At 43.4% G+C, this 17,952-nt stretch overlaps 1 protein-coding gene across 6 annotated transcripts in view; it reads left to right on the top strand.

The window, feature by feature from the left end:
* LOC135712718 (calpain-A-like) overlaps positions 1 to 17,533 on the top strand; it is a 111,962-nt gene extending 94,429 nt beyond the window's left edge. For all 6 annotated transcript variants that reach the window (XM_065235737.1, XM_065235739.1, XM_065235742.1 and 3 more), the window contains 2 exons: positions 16,494 to 16,820; positions 16,888 to 17,533. In XM_065235737.1, coding sequence (XP_065091809.1) covers positions 16,494 to 16,820; positions 16,888 to 16,973 — 413 coding nt within the window. In that variant the 3' untranslated portion in view covers positions 16,974 to 17,533. The remainder of the gene's footprint in view (positions 1 to 16,493; positions 16,821 to 16,887) is intronic.
* The last annotated feature ends 419 nt before the right edge of the window (positions 17,534 to 17,952 follow it).

Here is a 17,952-nt window from a genome sequence, read left to right as displayed (position 1 = left end):
CCACACACTTTCATCTCGATTTTTAAATTAAAATTTAAAGCAAAATAACAACTTCACTGTTTGACACTAAACTAACAAACAAACTGACATCTCGCTCCCATGCAAAGTGACACCGAGGGACGTAATAAGGTGATTTTTGCAAATGTAATCGAACTTATTTAAAATAGCTCCAGTGTACGCAAATTGATAACATTTTGGGTTTGGGTTCCATTTTTAATGCAGATTACGAATATGTATTTACCTCAATGCCCTTAAAGAACCCAATTGAGAGATTTACAACTGTAAAGAGAGTGAAAGCGAGCTTTTGCGCTTTCTTTCTCCATTACTCTCTTTGCCTGCAATCAGATATCCAAGTGCACTGCGAGAAATGCACACTTTTGGCACCCATACATCACAAATCTTCTAATTTAAACTCACACATTCAAACCGGTCTGCAAGTATGATACACGTCCAAAGCGTAGCAGACTACTGTTTCCGTGTTGCTACCGTTTGACGCGTGACTGCTGAAAATTTCAATTACAACTAGTGGTGCAAACCGCCAAGTATTGTGGAAAATTTGTGGTTTGTTTCAAGAGGTGATAGAAGATCTACTTGGCTTACATCAGGCATTTGACCATTCACAAACTTGCCACCCGCCACCCAAAAAAGATCGCATTTAGGTGCACTATTTGACGAGTTTTGTCATGGTAGTAATAACGAATTGCTTAGAAATCAATGCATTAGGGATTAGGCAGACCATCCGAACTGAATTTAATCATTTTTGAAGCAATCCATGGTCGAAAATTCAATTGAACCCCACTATAAAATAGTGTATTCATGGTCACATGTGGTCTGGAGTAGAGAAGTACATACAGCTATAATGTGACCATCAAATCTATACAAATCTGAACGCATTTTTTTAAATTATTTACACCTGTGTCGTGCACAGGTTGCACATGTGGACGCGACGCCACTGGTTGAACTGCAAGAAGAAGATCTCGATAGACTATCTTATGACATTCGTGTGGACCATCGTAATGGAGATGAGCTTGATTTTGAGTTAGAAATCCGCGATATCGTATTCAGTCGAAATGTTTTGATGTCAAGGAAACGTAGAGCATTGAGAGAAAAGTTGAAGGTAGCAAAAGAAGATCCAACCGTGGACGAAAGGGTATTTAGAAGGGATCCGTACGAGGAGGTACTGAACTGTGAGATCAAATTGCAGCAAATTGATGCAATTGCAAGCAATACGAAATAGAATTTACCTTCAAGGTGTCAGTCCGCGTTACTTCACTTAGGGAGAAAAGTTAAATTGCTTTGAAAACATTTGGGGTACCTAAATGAATTTTTTTACAATAAGCGCCAACCGACGGTAAATGCCGGATTGGGTTTAGATAAATTGTTTGACGAATCAAGAAATCAGAATGTGACCCCGGGAACAACCTTAGAGTCAACGACCCCTAAAGTGGTTCAGACAACGCAAGCTCAAACTAAAAAACTTCATCTGAATATGATATTCTTGGGTTATTGCTGGAATCTGAAGATCCAGAGGCTGATGATGTCAGAGATGGACTTTTGAAATTAGAACAGGAACTTTATCGTTTGCGGAGATTTCAGGAAGTGTATTACCTACGACAGAATGACTCAGCTCAGAGCTATCTACACGGGCACCATCCCAATGAAATCCTCTCTCAATTCGGGTACGGGAAAACAAGTTCAATTCACAGAGCCAATTTCTTGGGCTCCGTCATCTCAACCTTATACCCAATCTCAAATGGTGTACACTCCTAATGCCAATGATGTAGGAAGAGCAACTCAATCGAGAGAAAACTGGGAAACTCCCGAGGGGATAAGACAGCCTCCAGCAATAAATGCGATAACGAACCCAACCCTTTCATATACAGCTCCTCGGGTGGCATCATCAATTAGCTCGAGTGCTAGCTACAAATAGCCACCGACGGCTGATAACTTATCGTTTTCGAACCACACTCCCATTTATACAACCAGGGCTGAGGCTTGCTTGTCCACGGGTAATCATCCCTCAGGCTATTACCAACCATTAAGGACCGATGACGAGTCACGTGACTGGTTTCCTAGTACGTCGTCCACTTCATATATCCCACATTCCATACCGAATCCGATTCCAGGGATGAATCAGTTCCAAACTCACCATCTGAAGTCAGGCTTGAATCAGATGCCGTTTCCAGGAATGTTCTCTGGTATGAATCCCACTCAGGTTCCGCTCGTTATAGGATTTAGGGAATATTTTCCACCTCGGCCGACCGACCCACCGGTAACAGTTTCACAAGCTATGCCCAATCCTCCCGGCTTTCCTCCACAGTTCCGCATAGGAGTCTAAGGGCCCAAGGGTTTAACACTCGAAAATCATTGCCCGTGTCTAAGTGGAAAATCGGTAAATATGACGGTTCAGATCAGGGGTTAAAACTAAATGAGTTTCTGCATTTAGTTACTCAGCTAGCTTTGTTGTGAAAATGTATCGGAAGCGGAGCTCTTTAATTCAGCTTTTCACCTCTTTATGGGCCCTGCCTTGAATTGGTATACGTCCATGAGATCGGCGGGACGCCTGAGGAATTGAACTCATTTAGTATTCGAGCTCCGCAAGGCATTCGTCCATCCGGAACTGGATTCTGTCGTGCTTGCTAGGATTTATCAAAGACGCCAGCAACGCAACGAGACTTTTCAGGATTTCTACTATATTTACGATATGGAAAGTATGTTTCGGTCCATGATCAATTCGATGACCGAGGGAGAAATGTTAGATGTTCTTAGGAGAAACATGCGAACGGATTATAAGAAAGCATTATTGTGGAAACCCATTTTTAGTTTGTCAGAATTGCTTGATGCGGGGCATCAAATAGACGCTTCGAACTTTTCCCTGTTCGCTAAAGTATTTGGTACAGAAAGGTCGGCCAATGCTGTCTCTGTAGCAAATACCAACCGTGAGAGGAACACTAATCCAAATCGTACACAATCTAACCCACGAGCTCAGGACAAATTCATTCCCAAAAATAAGGAGGGTTTTCACAAGAAAAAAGAAGAGTATATTAGAAAAGATTTTAAGAACCCTCGGATTCTAACAGCTCGGAGCTCGAAACCAATTCGAACTTTGGAAATGTTGATAGCTTCGCACAAACCACCCCACCATTATGAATGTTTATACTGTCGACAAACTAACCATTCGTTTGAGCAAAAGGCATATGTTGTGCCTAGTTTGCGGTTTTAAGGGTTTCGAAACCCAAAATTGCCCGTATTGCCAAAAAAATGGACGTCAGACGGTCGGAAATCGCCGACCGTCGGATCAAGCCGCGTGAATACTTATCCGGAGGGTGAAATGTGGGAGCCTGTATCTGAAGAGCTTTACGACTCGAACTCACAACAGACTCTTACCATATCCTTATCAGAGGATCATGATAATCGCCCTTATGCGGCTATTAAAATATATGGGCTACCCGCTAAAGGTCTTCTAGATTCTGGAAGTCAACAACACTCATTAGTGAGGACATTTAAAAAAAAATAAAATAAACTAAGTCAAATTTCTAGTCCGATTAAGGTTTGCTCCGCTAATGGATCGGAACTCATGGTGCTTGGACAATTAATTATACCGTTCAATTTTTGCGGTACGGTGAAAATTATCCCTACGTTGGGAAATCATCACTAATCATACAAAATTCAGTAGAAAATTCAAATTATGTATAACCAAATGGATAGTTTCAAACACTATTTACATCATGAATGCAAATTGAATATTAAAAGTAAACTTTTGAATCTTTTTTTTTTTTTTTTGTTTATTAATTTATTTGATAAGGCTCAACCGAATTAACTTTACAGAGCCGAGGATTCTTGGTCACTATACAATACATCTTAAAACTATAGTCAAAAGGTACAACACAATAAACACTTTATCTTCCGCTATCCAAAAAGCCTCCTCCATCAGAACTGGAGCCGCTTCCAGTAGTTTCATTGTGTGGCAAATTGTTGTACGCCAACGAGGGTCAGAGCGCGTCCATTGCAGCAATGGACGCAAAACGTGGTCAGCACTCACACACTCATCACGAAACGGTTGCTTTCCGAAGTCGACGACGCATCGACCGAAAGAACTGCTGATGAAGAACAATGAGGAGGACCACACAATGGTTGCTGCCGAGAAAACAGACGATCGCGTAGCACACATCGAGAGTGGCCTGCTTTTGTCGACAGCCGAGTGAACACTGACTTTTGAATCTTATCCAAGAAGATTTTTTAACTAGTTTGTTTATTTGCTAGGCTAAGTCGTGTGTGATACTTTGCGGAGCCAAAAATCCGTATTTTTGTAACATTTAAAACAGCAGTAAATTTAGGTTAGTATTAGGTACCAATTACTCGTGGTGGGCTCGAGGTTAATGGGTAACAATTTTGATTGGAAGGAGCTAGGTAGGTTTCTGGTTTCTAAAGCCTCCTTCAGATACTACTCTCGGGCGGTTGACCAAATCCTGGCTGGGCAGGGGCAAGTAGAACAGAAACAGGAGGATAATAAGACTGGGACACAATGGCTGGAAAATGTGTGGAAAGGAGGGGATGGTCACATCAAACTTTAACATGAGCATGAGCATGGGCATGAGCATGATTGACCGCCCACGGTTGCTACTCTGTTATTGCCAGACCAGCTGTAATTACACAGAAAACCAATAGACGATGCTTGGGACTAACAATCATCCTCAATGTGTAAAAACTAGTGATCTCAAACTAGGCAATACCAGCGTCGGCCGCGCCCGAACACAGGTCAAGAAAGGAAGGGGTAGGAATGTGTTGACGTGACACTCGCTTTGATGGAAGCCGAGAACACCTCTGCACTTCCACGAGGAATCACTGGGATATTGGGTAATAGGGTTGGGTTTGCAGCAGGGTTCGTTTTGATTGATGTCCTAACAATCATATAACGCGAAGGAGCTTGGGATTGAACCCACGGTCTTCTGCTCAGTAAGCAAAAACGTTTGCCACTAGGCAAACGAGCTCCTTTTTAATCATCGAGTTGCTGTTATTACCATGTAGTCATGTTAACTAAAAAAACGATTGACGAATCTTGAATGTGGATGGGCTTGACATTAGACTCATGATGTTCTGCTCTGTAAGCAAAACCGGTTGCTCTAAGGCCACCAAGCCCCTCATATCACATTATAGCGTTACTCAAGTTTTTATACAGTATGCAAAAAAAAGTTTATGCACCCCCCTACCAATTTACATTTTTTTTGTTTTTCTGGTGAAAATCAGTTTAATTTTATGATTCTTCCTCCATGATTTATCAATTTATGTTTATTTATCACATTGCCATTGAAAATACGGCGAGATTTCATGTGATAAATTATGAAAAATGGTAAAGAGTTACGCAAAACACACTTAAGTCATAGTATCCCCAAACGGATACTATGACTTAAGTGTGTTTTACAGAGTTTTAGTGTGTATTCTGCACAGCAAAAAAATAATTTTGATATCACGTCAAAGTGGATGCACTACAATCATGTCGAAAATATGGTGTAATATTACTTGCTAAAAAGGACAAAATTATCATTAATACAATGCATGAACTGACATTACGCTGCTTTTACTGCATTTGTTTATTTATGTGGTCATAAAAATTACATGAAATTTTCGACATGATTGTAGTGCATCCACTTTGATGTGATATCAAAATTATTTTTTTGCTGTGTGGAACTTTATCGAATGTAAACATTGTGTCTATCTGTCATTTAGTGCTTCTCAAAATTTCAGTTTTGTGTTCAAATTTGAAGGTTATTTGTTTCAAAATGTCCAAAAAAGACCAAATTTCGATCAGTATGCGAAATTTAATTATTGAACATCACAAAACTGGCAAAAGCTACCGTGATATTGCCGATATTGTCCAGCTTCACAAAGATACGATACAATTTTCACGCCTACCGGGAATTTTATCCTCAACAGTCCATCGTACATGACGTTCCATAACACCGGGCCCAGGATGGAGCCTTGTGGCACTCCTGCGGTGACTCTAACGCATTTTTCGCCATCTTCTGTGTCGTACGTCAACACACGATTCTGGAAGTAGCTTTCCAGAATCTTATACAGCCCTCCGGGAATTTGGAGCTGGTGTAGCGAGCGGGCTATCGCCCCCCCGCACGCGCTGTTGAACGCGTTCTTCACGTCTAAGGTTAGCACCGCGCAGTAGCGAATGCCCCTTCGTTTCCGATGGACCACCTCTGCCGTCTGGATGACGTCGCGGATGGCGTCCACCGTGGATCTGCCCTTACGGAACCCGTACTGGCTGCTTGACAGACCGTCTACACCTTCGGTGTAGGCCGACAACCTGTTGAGGATGACTCTCTCAAGCAGTTTCCCAGTGGTGTCCAGCAAACAGATGGGTCTGTATGCTGACGGGTCCCCAGGGGGTTTTCCTGGCTTCGGAAGCAGCACCAGCTTCTGCCGCTTCCACGCATCTGGGAAGACGCCTACGTCCAGACAACTCTGAAAAACAGAACGGAACATGTCTGGATTTTCCGCAACGGCCGCCCTCAGAGCCACAACCGGGATCCCATCTGGGCCCGGGGCCTTGCCCACCACCAGCGACCTGGCAATACCGCCAAGTTCACTGTTCGTCACTCTAGACACTTCTCCCTGATCCGCCCCTGGGATCCGCGGCCAGGAGTCTACGTCCCTACGCGGGAACAGGAACCCAACGATCGGAGCCAGTACCGCTGGTGATCTCTGCGGGGGTGCCGTCACGCCACGGGTCTTTGCCATGACCACTTTGTAAGCATCCCCCCATGGGTTCGTGTTGGCGCTTTGGCATAGGCTGTCAAAGCACGCGCGCTTGCATCTGGCGATCTCTTTATTGAGGGCTGCCTTAGCCGCTCGAAGAGCGACACGGCGTTCCTCTCGAGATTCAGTCGTACGAGCTCGTTGCATTCTCCTTCTCGCCTGGAGGCAAGACGCCCTGAGGATAGCAATCGACTCGCTCCACCAGTACACCGGTCTATGGCCATGCCTGGGATAGGCACTCCTAGGCATGGTTGTATCGCACGCCCTTGTCAGTGCTGCTACCAGATCTTCCCCGTCAGATCCGGGGTTATTCGCTCCCGCCTCAGTGCTTCGCCGAAGACCTCTTCCTCGAAGAACGACGTCCGCCAGCCTCAAGCGCAGGAAGAATTTCCTCCTGCCACTCGCCTCTCACCTGGCCCCACACTGTACCAAATCGCCTGATGGTCACTATGAGTGTAACCCTCATCGACCCTCCAGTGTAGGTTGCCCTCCAAACTCGGGCTGCAGTATGTCACGTCGATGACGGATTTTGCACCATTCCTTCTGTAGGTACTGACCGAGCCGGTGTTGGATAGTACAACGTCCAGCTTGGCCATTGCCTCCAGTAGGATGCATCCTCTCTGGTTGGTGTGGTGGCTACCCCACTCTACCGCCCATGCATTAAAGTCGCCCGCAATGACCACCGGTCTTAGGCCGACAAGTACCGCAGTGAGTCTGTCCACCATCTGCGAGAATTGCTCGATAGACCACCTGAGCGGAGCATAGCAGCTACTTAAGTATACTCCATTAACCCTGGTGATCACGAATCCCTCGCTCAAGTTGGACACGACTACCTCCTGAATGGGGAAGCTCGCCATCGTGCATATCGCCGCCATCCCCGACGCGTTCGTGACCCAATTCCCGTTGCCGGTTGGGACGCGGTACGGGTCGGTGATGATTGCGACATCCGCTCCCCATTCCGCTGCCGATTGCCACAGCAGTTGCTGGGCAGCCGAACAGTGGTTCAGGATCAACTGCGCTACCTCGAACATGGCTGAGCATTGCTCTTTGCCTTAGCAGCAGGCTTGCCAAAAGCTCCATCAAGAGTCATCAATAAGCTGAGCTCCAGCATATTTTGATGATGAAATATTTTGCTCTCACGGAGCTATACTTGATGCTCAAGCTGGGCTCTTGCCAACCCGCATCTTTGTGAGGGATGCGGAGCTCGTTCTCGGGTGTACATCGACTCTGCCTGCCGAGCAGAAATTTTGATGCGCTCGCGCAAAGCAGTAAACTTAGAGCTTCGTGATGTATTCGTAGAGAGCATGGCTCTTGATAGCATCTCCCAGAGCGCATGAATGAGTGATTTTGTATTGTATTCGAGAAAGAAGTGCACAACAAAGAAATGAAAAAAAAAAAACATTATGGAACGTATGCATAAATTCCGTCACGCAAAAGTGGAAAATGGATTCATAGGGTAACTGTCTATATTCTATTCTATATATTCGTGTTGAAAATAAATGTATTGGTTTTTGTTTGGTTTGACAGCTATGCGAACAAAATAAACATATTTTGAAATTATTTTAGTATTTGAGTGCAGGGTCAAGCAAAATAAAACGGATTGCAAAGAAATGAAAATAAAAAAGATCTTCGGGCAGGGCATCTAAATCCCTGCTTATTTTCGGCGAGGGGCTGTCAACTTGAGTATTTTCGATTCATCTACCCGACTTGAAAATGTGTATTTTGCATTTTTTCGTATTTATGTATGCGGGGACCCGTCGGGGTGAAGTTGATACAGTGGGGTTTCGCCGGTTGTGTCATTTTCGGGCCGTTTTCTGTTAAGTTGAGCATAGCTGGGGCAACTTTTTCCGAATGCGTTTCTGCGACATCTTGCAACCAACAGAAGGTTATGAATAAATCGATTCAGACTCCACCTGATTTAAACAACGCTAGACCAACAATTCAAATAGGCGGAACAACAAAATGTAAACAATGACTTTAAACATAAATTCTTCGAAAATCAAAGCACATCCAAACAATCTAACGCCATCATCTGATAGGGTAAACTTCCTTTATCAAATGGAAATTTTAGTTTACGTGGTAGTGTTTTGATTCTCAAGAAGTTTGTGTTTAAAGCCATTTCTTACGTTTGGTTGTTCTGCCTATTTCAATTGTTGGTCCAGAAAGATTTCCGAGCTACCGTGTGTGCAGCGAGGGTAGCGAATTGAATGAATGAACATGTTAAGGGAACATGCATAAATGACGTAGCATTTGAAAGGGAGGTGGGGGTTTCAGAATTTGTGACCGGCCATGTATTGGGTATAGCAAAATACGCTACGAAGGAGGAGGAGGGGTCTAAAATTGATCAAAAATGTGCTACGTCATTTATGGATACTCTCTAAAAGGCAACAGGAGAATACGAAGACAGCACCAAATGATAATCCATAAACGGAGTAATTAGTGCTTTTACTAGTTTTTCCCTCGTACATTCTAGGTCAGAAATATAATTTCGTTTATGCACTCATAAAGCACTTAGTGGAAAAAATGATCAAAGATATTGTGACTGAGTTTGAGTAATCCAAAAAGTGGTCCGCGAGTTAAAAAAACATCAATCTCTCAAAACGTTACGTTCTCTGGGAATGATCCTATAGTATTAGTATAGTATTGTTGTGTATCATAATATTGAATGGAAAAACCGTGCATAAATCAAAGGCCGTGCGTGCTCTCTCCGAATGCATAACGAAGCTCTATATTTACAGTTTCACCGAGTTCATCCCGAAGTTCAAAATGTTGTTTGGTGAGCAGAGCCCGAGACGGCTAATACATAGGTGTAACAGTCGGAAGAAGTGTTAGTTTGTTTACTTAAATGAACCATGCCCATTTTGTTATGGCATGTTTGCTATACGAAATGCGCCTCGTGTTTATTAGCGAATTTCACATCAAAGATTGATTAATTGAGTAGGAAATCAGTTTGGCACGGCATTTGTGACCAGCATACACCTTCCGGTAGTATGAAACAGGTTAAAAACTGTTCAAATCCGCAGATAAAATTTTTGTTTTGAATTTCTGTATAGCAAAATAGTGAACTTTTCGTGAACATTAACGGCAAAGAACTCACCAACACTGGGAGACTGTGAGTTCCTGCCCACCTGTTCATTTTCCATCGTGGAACTAGCTCACGATGGAAAATGAACAGGTGGGCAGGAACTCACAGTCTCCCAGTGTTGGTGAGTTCTTTGCCGTTAATGTTCACGAAAAGTTCACTATTTTGCTATACAGAAATTCAAAACAAAAATTTTATCTGCGGATTTGAACAGTTTTTGACCTGTTTCATACTACCGGAAGGTGTATGCTGGTCACAAATGCCGTGCCAAACTGATTTCCTACTCAATTAATCAATCTTTGATGTGAAATTCGCTAATAAACACGAGGCGCATTTCGTATAGCAAACATGCCATAACAAAATGGGCATGGTTCATTTAAGTAAACAAACTAACACTTCTTCCGACTGTTACACCTATGTATTAGCCGTCTCGGAACTAGCTCACGATGAATGAACATCTCTACGGCATAATCTGAGTTCGAGGAGTTTAGGCAAGCCTGCTTAGCAGCATTGCTCTTGGCCCCCGGGCAGCGTGGGCCACCTGCCATGTGGTTGGTAGGGGTATTCCCCTTCTCCGCGCATATAGTGCAACTCGGCGGCTATTGGCAACCTCGCGCCTTATGGCCCTCCGAGCCGCACCATCTGTAAAGCTTGCTCCTGTCGGTGTTCTTACAGTCACGGGCCACATGGCCCTGACCGAAGCACCTAAAGCAAGCCGTAATCGGTCGGGGAATACTGACGGGGCAGACTGACCAGCCCACTCGCACCCTCCCTGCGGCTACCGCCTTTCTGGCCTCAGCTGCAGAGAGCCTGATGGTAGCCACTTGGGTGGAAAACAGTCCCTTCCTCAAGGTAATCGCTGCTTGCGGTACCTCGACTTGACACTGTTCCCGGAGCGCCGTGACTATCTCGGTCGCCTCCCTCACTTTGTTCAGGTCCTTGACCTGGATGGTGATAGTCGAGCCTAGCGACTTCACCTGCACCCCAGTACCAACGACCTCCTTTGCCAGTTTCTGGTAGGTTGCTCCCTGGTCTTTAGCACCACGCTTGAGCACCAGGAGCATCTCGCCTGTACGAGTGCGCCTGATGCTCCTCACGTTGCTGCATATCTCCACAAGGCGCTCGTCCGTTCTCATTTTCTTCAAGACTTCCGCGTATTTCGACGCTTCCGTCTTGAAGATGAGAGCTTCGCCCTTGTTCCTGGTCCGGGCAGCACTGCTCTTGGGGGCAGTTTTGTCCGGGGGTTTCGGGGATTTCGGGGGGCGCCCTTCTTACTGCCCTGCTTCCCGCCCTTGCAGCCGCTACTGTTCTCAACTGTTCTATTGGCTATTCCAGCTCTCTTTTTCGGTACGTCCACTGATGCAGTGGACTGATGGGCCACCGCCACACACTCCACCTGCGCAGAGACTTTCCGTCTCTTAGGGCGTGCTGCGCCCTTTACTGGCGAAGGTGAGGGCCGATCGCGCTTCTGTCCCTGCGTAACGGCAAAGTGGAGGGCCTCGCTGGATATCGTGTTGTTGCCCGCGAAGTTGAAGGCGTCCGTCTGGGTAGACTTCGGCTCCTTCTGTTCCGCCCTCTCTGTGACCTCTAGTCGCTTCCTAAGCCGCTCGTGGTCGTCCTGGGCCTCGTTCACGGTTACACGAAGCTGTCGCAAGGCCTGCTTTAGGTCCTTCGCGATGTTGCCCTTCGTGCTCGTGAACTCTATGATGGCGTCGAGCTGTCCCGCGATTGCAAGCAGCCTAGGGAGGGGCCCAAAGCTATTCATGGTTCTGATTAGCCCGGGCCAGTCCTTCGGCTGCTCCTCCGGCTGTCCACCGATCTCGGCCGTTGTCTCTGCATCGCGCGGAGATTTCGGCCGTTTGTTCGGCTCACTGTGTTTAGGAGATCTGGATAGACCACCCTTCGCGAACGGATTCGCGGTCGCCTCCTCGGCGACTTGTTCACTGGGGGTTTGGGGTTTTTGGCTTTTTTTGATGATTTTTTGAAATCATCCCGACTGTTGGGTCCCCCTTAGACCGCTATCCTACCGTGCAAATGGAATAGTCGCTGATTGATCCCCATGGGTGCCAGTGAGGTCCATGACAAGGGTTGACATAGGCCTTCATGGGGCGTTATGTTCAGAGCCGGATCGCGTAAGACGGGAATAACTCAACCGAACCTATTCCCACCGCAGCCCCAACTGGGTGGCACGGGAGGAACGTATTCTAAGGCCTGCCAGGGTTTTATGGGACGGAGACGAACAAGGCATTAGCTCAAACGTCGTTTCGGTCGGTTCCACCCGACTCTACTAAGAGAATGAAATACCTTGAGCGCCAGCCCGTAGCTTGGTTTATGATAAGTTTCCACTCTGTATCCTACATAATGCCAGTGTGTCAGTATAAATACTTGCGATTTTACTGACATCGATCGCAAGGCGCCGTCCGGCGCGTCCCCTCGTTTGTTGTTCGATTAGCCGACTGGATCAGTACCGCAGCACTGGTGGTCCATCGTTTCCAGGGTGCACCACGAGGAGGCGAACAACTTCACACCCTAGCTCGTCTTAATTATCGTTAAGAGATCGAGCATTCCAATTTAAAATATTTAATGATTTAAAATCCATTACTGAATATCAAAGTCATGACAATATTGTTCGAAAATTTTACTCCAGTTCGAATAGCATCAAACATGGAGTTAGATTTAAGCATATCAGAAATCATGTCAATTTCTGTAAAAAAATTTAGGAGCTGTACTGATTCCTCAGTCAAAATTTCCGTTAGAATTACGTTGGTTAGTATTTTGATTTCTACCCGCTGCAATAGCAGTATAGGTAGCTCCATTAACTCACTGAACATGGTTAGCAGCGAGGGGAGTAGGTATAGATGAAGAATTCGAAGCAGGGGTGATATTTGTACCTATGGGTACGACTGTAGAATTTGTTCCTCGCTGACCGTTGTTAACAGCAGAGTAATTTGTACCTGTTCGAGAACGTGGAGCGTTTCCTATCTGTCGCTTAGAACGAGATTGTAGGATCGCTTTGCCAGTCTTACATTCCCAAAAATTGGATTTGTGGTTTTCACCACAATTTGAACATTTAAATTTCTTAGGATCTTCCTTTGCGTGAGAGGAATCACCACAATTCATGCATTTAGCTGGCATGTAGCAGTTTTTTGTTCCATGACCCCATGTCTGGCACTTACAGCACTGAGTGAGGTTTTGGAAATTTCCTCCAGTCTTCCTGAAGTGTTCCCACTTCACTCGGACATGGAACATAAAGCTAGTTTTTTTCTAAGGCCTTAAGGTTGTTTAGTTCACTAGATGGAACTAAACTAAAATTCTGAAGTGAACTAAATAAAAATCATAAGAAATCCCGTTGCGCGAATCGCCAGGACAGGATTTCATTTTCATTTTGATTACTTGGAGTAGCACAACTCCAAGTAATTTTGCCAGTTTCAGTGATGGCATAATCCTCACTCAAATGATTTTGTTTCGCTCTCAAGGGCTCCCAATATCACGCATGATATTGGAATAAAATATCAAGCATGATATTGTTTTTACAAGCTCCTTTGATATTGCAAGACTATTCAGAACATGTAAAATTGCAGCCACGAGTTGACTTACCACAAAAATGATTCCTTTGCACATCGTTTTCTTAGAAAGAGAAAGCATAGGTTGCTATCTGTGAAGCGTCACAGATGGCAGACACGAAGTTACTGCTGCCAGCAGTGATGGAAGCTTCCTTTCGTGTTCGGAAATACAGCAAAAATCTTGAAGCTCAAACTCAACACAGTTTGGTGAGAATTGTAGCCGGGGAGTTTTGTTAGCATGATATCATAGCAATCGTATCACAGCTTGTAATATCATCGGCTGTTGTTTGCGTGTTGATTTTTGGTTTACGATACTCAAATGATATTATGCACATTTGTGAGATAAGATCTTTTGATATTTTCACAACACTGGCCAGTTTATCTTTGATCTGATCCAGGCATTCACCACTGGGCAGTCATTTTATGACAACCTTGAACACACGTTCAGTTTTGGTGTCGTAACTAAAACAATTATGCTGCTTCTCAGTAAGATACTTGAGAAGACATTTAAATCCGTCCAAGGTTTCAGCCAATACACGGCATTCACCCCGACGTCCAATTTGTAGTGAAAACTTAACTTTCACGAAGTTGAAAAGTTCCATGCGAAGAGCATGGAAATCGGAAGTGGTTATCACAATAGGGGGAATGTTTTCCCTCTTGACATTAAACCGGGAAAGGTTACTAGAATTTTTCCTGGATGATGGATCATTCTCATCATCCGTGAGCAAATCAAATTGATTGCTAAAATTAATTTCATCAGAAGGGGGATCAAGAGATTGCCCTTTTCTTTTGCGCTTAGGCGCCATGGCGGCAGTAATTTTTTTTATCCAAATCGACTTTCAAGCAGATTACTATAAGAATCTGAAGGATCGAAGAGGAATTTTCCAAATCGATATCCAAGAAGACCTCGGGTAGGGTCCAAACAAGGATCGAAGAGGAATAAGAGTCAAACAAGGTAGACAATTTGCAGGTATATTGAGCACTGAAAAGAGTTGTTTAAATTTGTTGTAGCTTTAGGTAGCAATAACACTTCCATCAGCAAAAAGCAAATAGATCCACACGGCAAGAGAGCACGATGCGGACTGGTAATGAATCTCATTCAAACAAGTAAAAGTGCGTGTGATTTTAAATGTCCGGTAAATTAACAAGATGAGTCCATCTAAAGCCATCCACGTAAAATTCAAGTGACGTTTTTTTACATGCATGTAAATTTCAAGTCATGAATATGCATGCTATTGTTATGTGCATGGAAATTCGTGTAAAATAACAAAATAATTTTAACTTTGAGTTCCTTGCTTGTTGTTTTATTTGTCTACGAAAATCTAGCGTGATCTTGGGCATTGATGAGATTTGATATTTTTCCAACATGATGATGATTATGATGATGATGATGATGATGATGAAAATCAGAGGTGTTGCAACTATTTGGCCTGGAACTGCTAACTAATTATGCTAACTCAAGATTGATAAAAATGAAGATTGGACTGACATGCGGTTATTAGCAGTGTTGTGTTTGCGATTTTGAGAATTCTTGGGAATAATAATGACAACGGCTAAACAAAACTCCCCTATTTGTTGCTTTATATATACATACATATATACTATAGATGAGGGGTAAGAGGGGCATAGTGAACAAGTGGGCAAAACAAGCATCCCGTACTCCAGTCTTAAACCTCTAATTGTTCGAAACAAATTAATTGGTAGCAGGTTCAACATCACCATTGCAATGATTAATTTATTTCGAACCATAAGATATCGAAGGCAAGAGCACATGAAACTCACTATGCCACTCTTTCCGCTACCTTTTTTTTTTTCTTTTGAACGGAAAATACAGTTCTATCGAAAACGGGGTGTATATTTCAGAGTATAGTTTGTTTCGGCATCGAAACATCTCAAATATGTAATAATGTTTAATTCTGCAATTATCGTAAAAAGTTAATAAAAGGTTATTTACATTTTTACTCCCACTGCATCCAGCGTAGTTTTTGCATTAATCAATATCTTGAAACTACTAAGCAAACAAACTCACATAACATTTGCTGCAGCAACACACAGCAGTTCTTGTGCGATACACACACTGACAAACATATCATAAAATAACCGATGCGATGGGTCAAGTTTGCATGGTGGATCACAACCCCCTGCTCCATGGTACTCTTTTTTTAAGCTAAGGGGCTGTTCATTAACTACGTAGACAGTTTTTTGGGATTCTTGACGGGGGGTTCCCACTGCGTAGACAATTGTCGATACAAAAACTTTAAAATTTGTATGGGCCGTGGATAATTGTCAATCCCCCCCCCCCCCTAAACTGTCTACGTAGTTTATGAACAGCCCCTAAGTCGTTTATTTCGAAGGCTCATTCGCGTTAGCTTCACAGAGCCGATAATTCATTTTCTTTGTTTGTAACAAAATTCACTTAATTCTATGTCTAGTAGTAGTTGGGCCGAATAATAGCGGCTTACACGAGGTTAGAGGGGTACATTGTCAAAAGATAGGATTAGAGAAGGAGCTTGGGGTGAGGTTTCGTTGTTTCATCAGAGCGTTGTCGGCAGTATAGTATTTTTTTGATTTTGTATTACTTCTAGCTGATTGTGACATTTTGTTTTAGATCGCAAAGTGGTTTAGTTTTTGTTTGTTTGTGGTTGTGGTTCAAAGGCAGGGTGGTCACAATGATTAAAACATGAATATATCCTTTGTAAGCAAGCATTGCGGTACAGTGTAGAAGTCTACTACAACCATGTTTCGGATAGACCATGCGCTACCAGTCACGATGTATAATTCGGTATATTAAAAAAAAAAACTTGGAGACGTTGATTAGTACCTACATGATCACTGAAGATTCCATTATTTTCATTATTCGCTATGTTTGCAAAGAGAAACAGTATATTTTATTATTTACTAATAAATGTCAATTATCAAGTACCTACACCCCGTTAATCATCAATTGCGTCTCATTTTTCGTAGTTCATGCAATGCTGGTAGGTTTTCGAAATACCCATGTGAATTTTGCATCCTTCATCAGAACCACGTTCGTTAGTTTGCTAATAGTCCATCCTTCTCTTTCTCTCTTCCCTCTCTAGTGGACCAAGTCGGTACCGGTTTTTCGAAGGACGTTTGCCGTTCGATGGTCGCCATGCTGGATACGGACCAGTCCGGCAAACTCGGGTTTGAAGAGTTCCAAACCCTGCTGACCGACATTTCCAAGTGGAAGGCGGTATTCAAACTGTACGATCAGGATCAAACCGGTCGGCTCAGTGCGTTCGAGCTCCGTGAAGCCCTCAACTCGGCCGGGTATCATTTGAACAATCGAATCCTGAACGGATTGGTGCACCGGTACGGTTCCCGGGATGGATCGATAGCATTCGATGATTTCATCATGTGCGCCGTTAAGATCAAAACCATGATTGGTGAGTTGATTTTGACGATTCTAGTCAAGGCATGGTTGAAAGGAAAATTACCGTCTATATTTTACAGATATCTTCCGAGAACGGGACACCGAGGGCACCAACATGGCCACGTTCAGTATGGATGAATGGGTGGAGAAAACACTCTACTCGTAAGCGCTGGTCGGTTTCCAATCCCAATTTAAAATGCCACAAATAATCTCCCGTTAATTGACGTTATTTAAAGATCTAATTGTTACAATATTATTGGATCGCTCTATGCTCGAATAGAACCAAAACTATAGGCGTCTCGCATTTTCTTCCGCCCATGGAAAATGAAACACAAAATGAACAAAACAACATGCATCTACAAACCTTTTACCTACTTTTACGTTACGTTGTTATATCACTTTTTTAAAAGCAACCCGGTTTTAAACATAATTTATAGATATTTACATGTAAATAAGTATTCTACCGTGATTGGAACTATTTATGGTTGCTAAATGAACAAACAAACAAAAACGATGAGTCTATACTTATGACGAACAGCAAAGCTTGCAAGTGGCCTCGTTAATGTTCGATATGTGAAAGCGTGTGCTTGGAGCACTTAAACGAAACTAAATTATACCGAATAAGTAAATCATTGGAGCTCTTATGTGAAATTGCAAAGCAAACACAACAATTTTACCTTCAATTCTGATGTTTGGACGAGTAAATCCGTACTTTCGGGCCTAAAATTGTGACTTCTTATTGAAAATAAAAACCTAGTTGCAACTATCACAGTCCTTAGTCTATGTAACCTTAAAGCCATGATTACAATAAATCGACTCATAAAAAACCGTAACCACATTGTTAACATAAAAACATGTGTCCATCGTAGTCAGCGAGACAAACCTACACTCGACCCACATCAACGTAGAATAACATTAAAAAAAAAACCCGCTGTGTCGCCGAATCTGCAGAACATTTAAATTTAGCGCGAAATTCTCGGCCGCAAAGCGCGATGCGCTAACAACAGATGGTTTTCCCGAATAACATGTGTAAAATGTAAAAAAAAAACAACGAAAAGAAATTCATTTCAGGAAACGTGGAAAAAGAGCCGACTCCGAGATGTGTGGGGGACTACCCGAGCAAAGCCGGAGATCAGTTTGAAATG

The sequence above is a fragment of the Ochlerotatus camptorhynchus genome, unplaced genomic scaffold (genome assembly GCF_037179485.1).
Source record: "Ochlerotatus camptorhynchus isolate MF236.1 unplaced genomic scaffold, CSIRO-AGI_Acam_v1.1 ptg000503l, whole genome shotgun sequence".
NCBI classification, from domain to species: domain Eukaryota; kingdom Metazoa; phylum Arthropoda; class Insecta; order Diptera; family Culicidae; genus Ochlerotatus; species Ochlerotatus camptorhynchus.
This window is presented reverse-complemented; position numbering and strand designations above follow the sequence as displayed.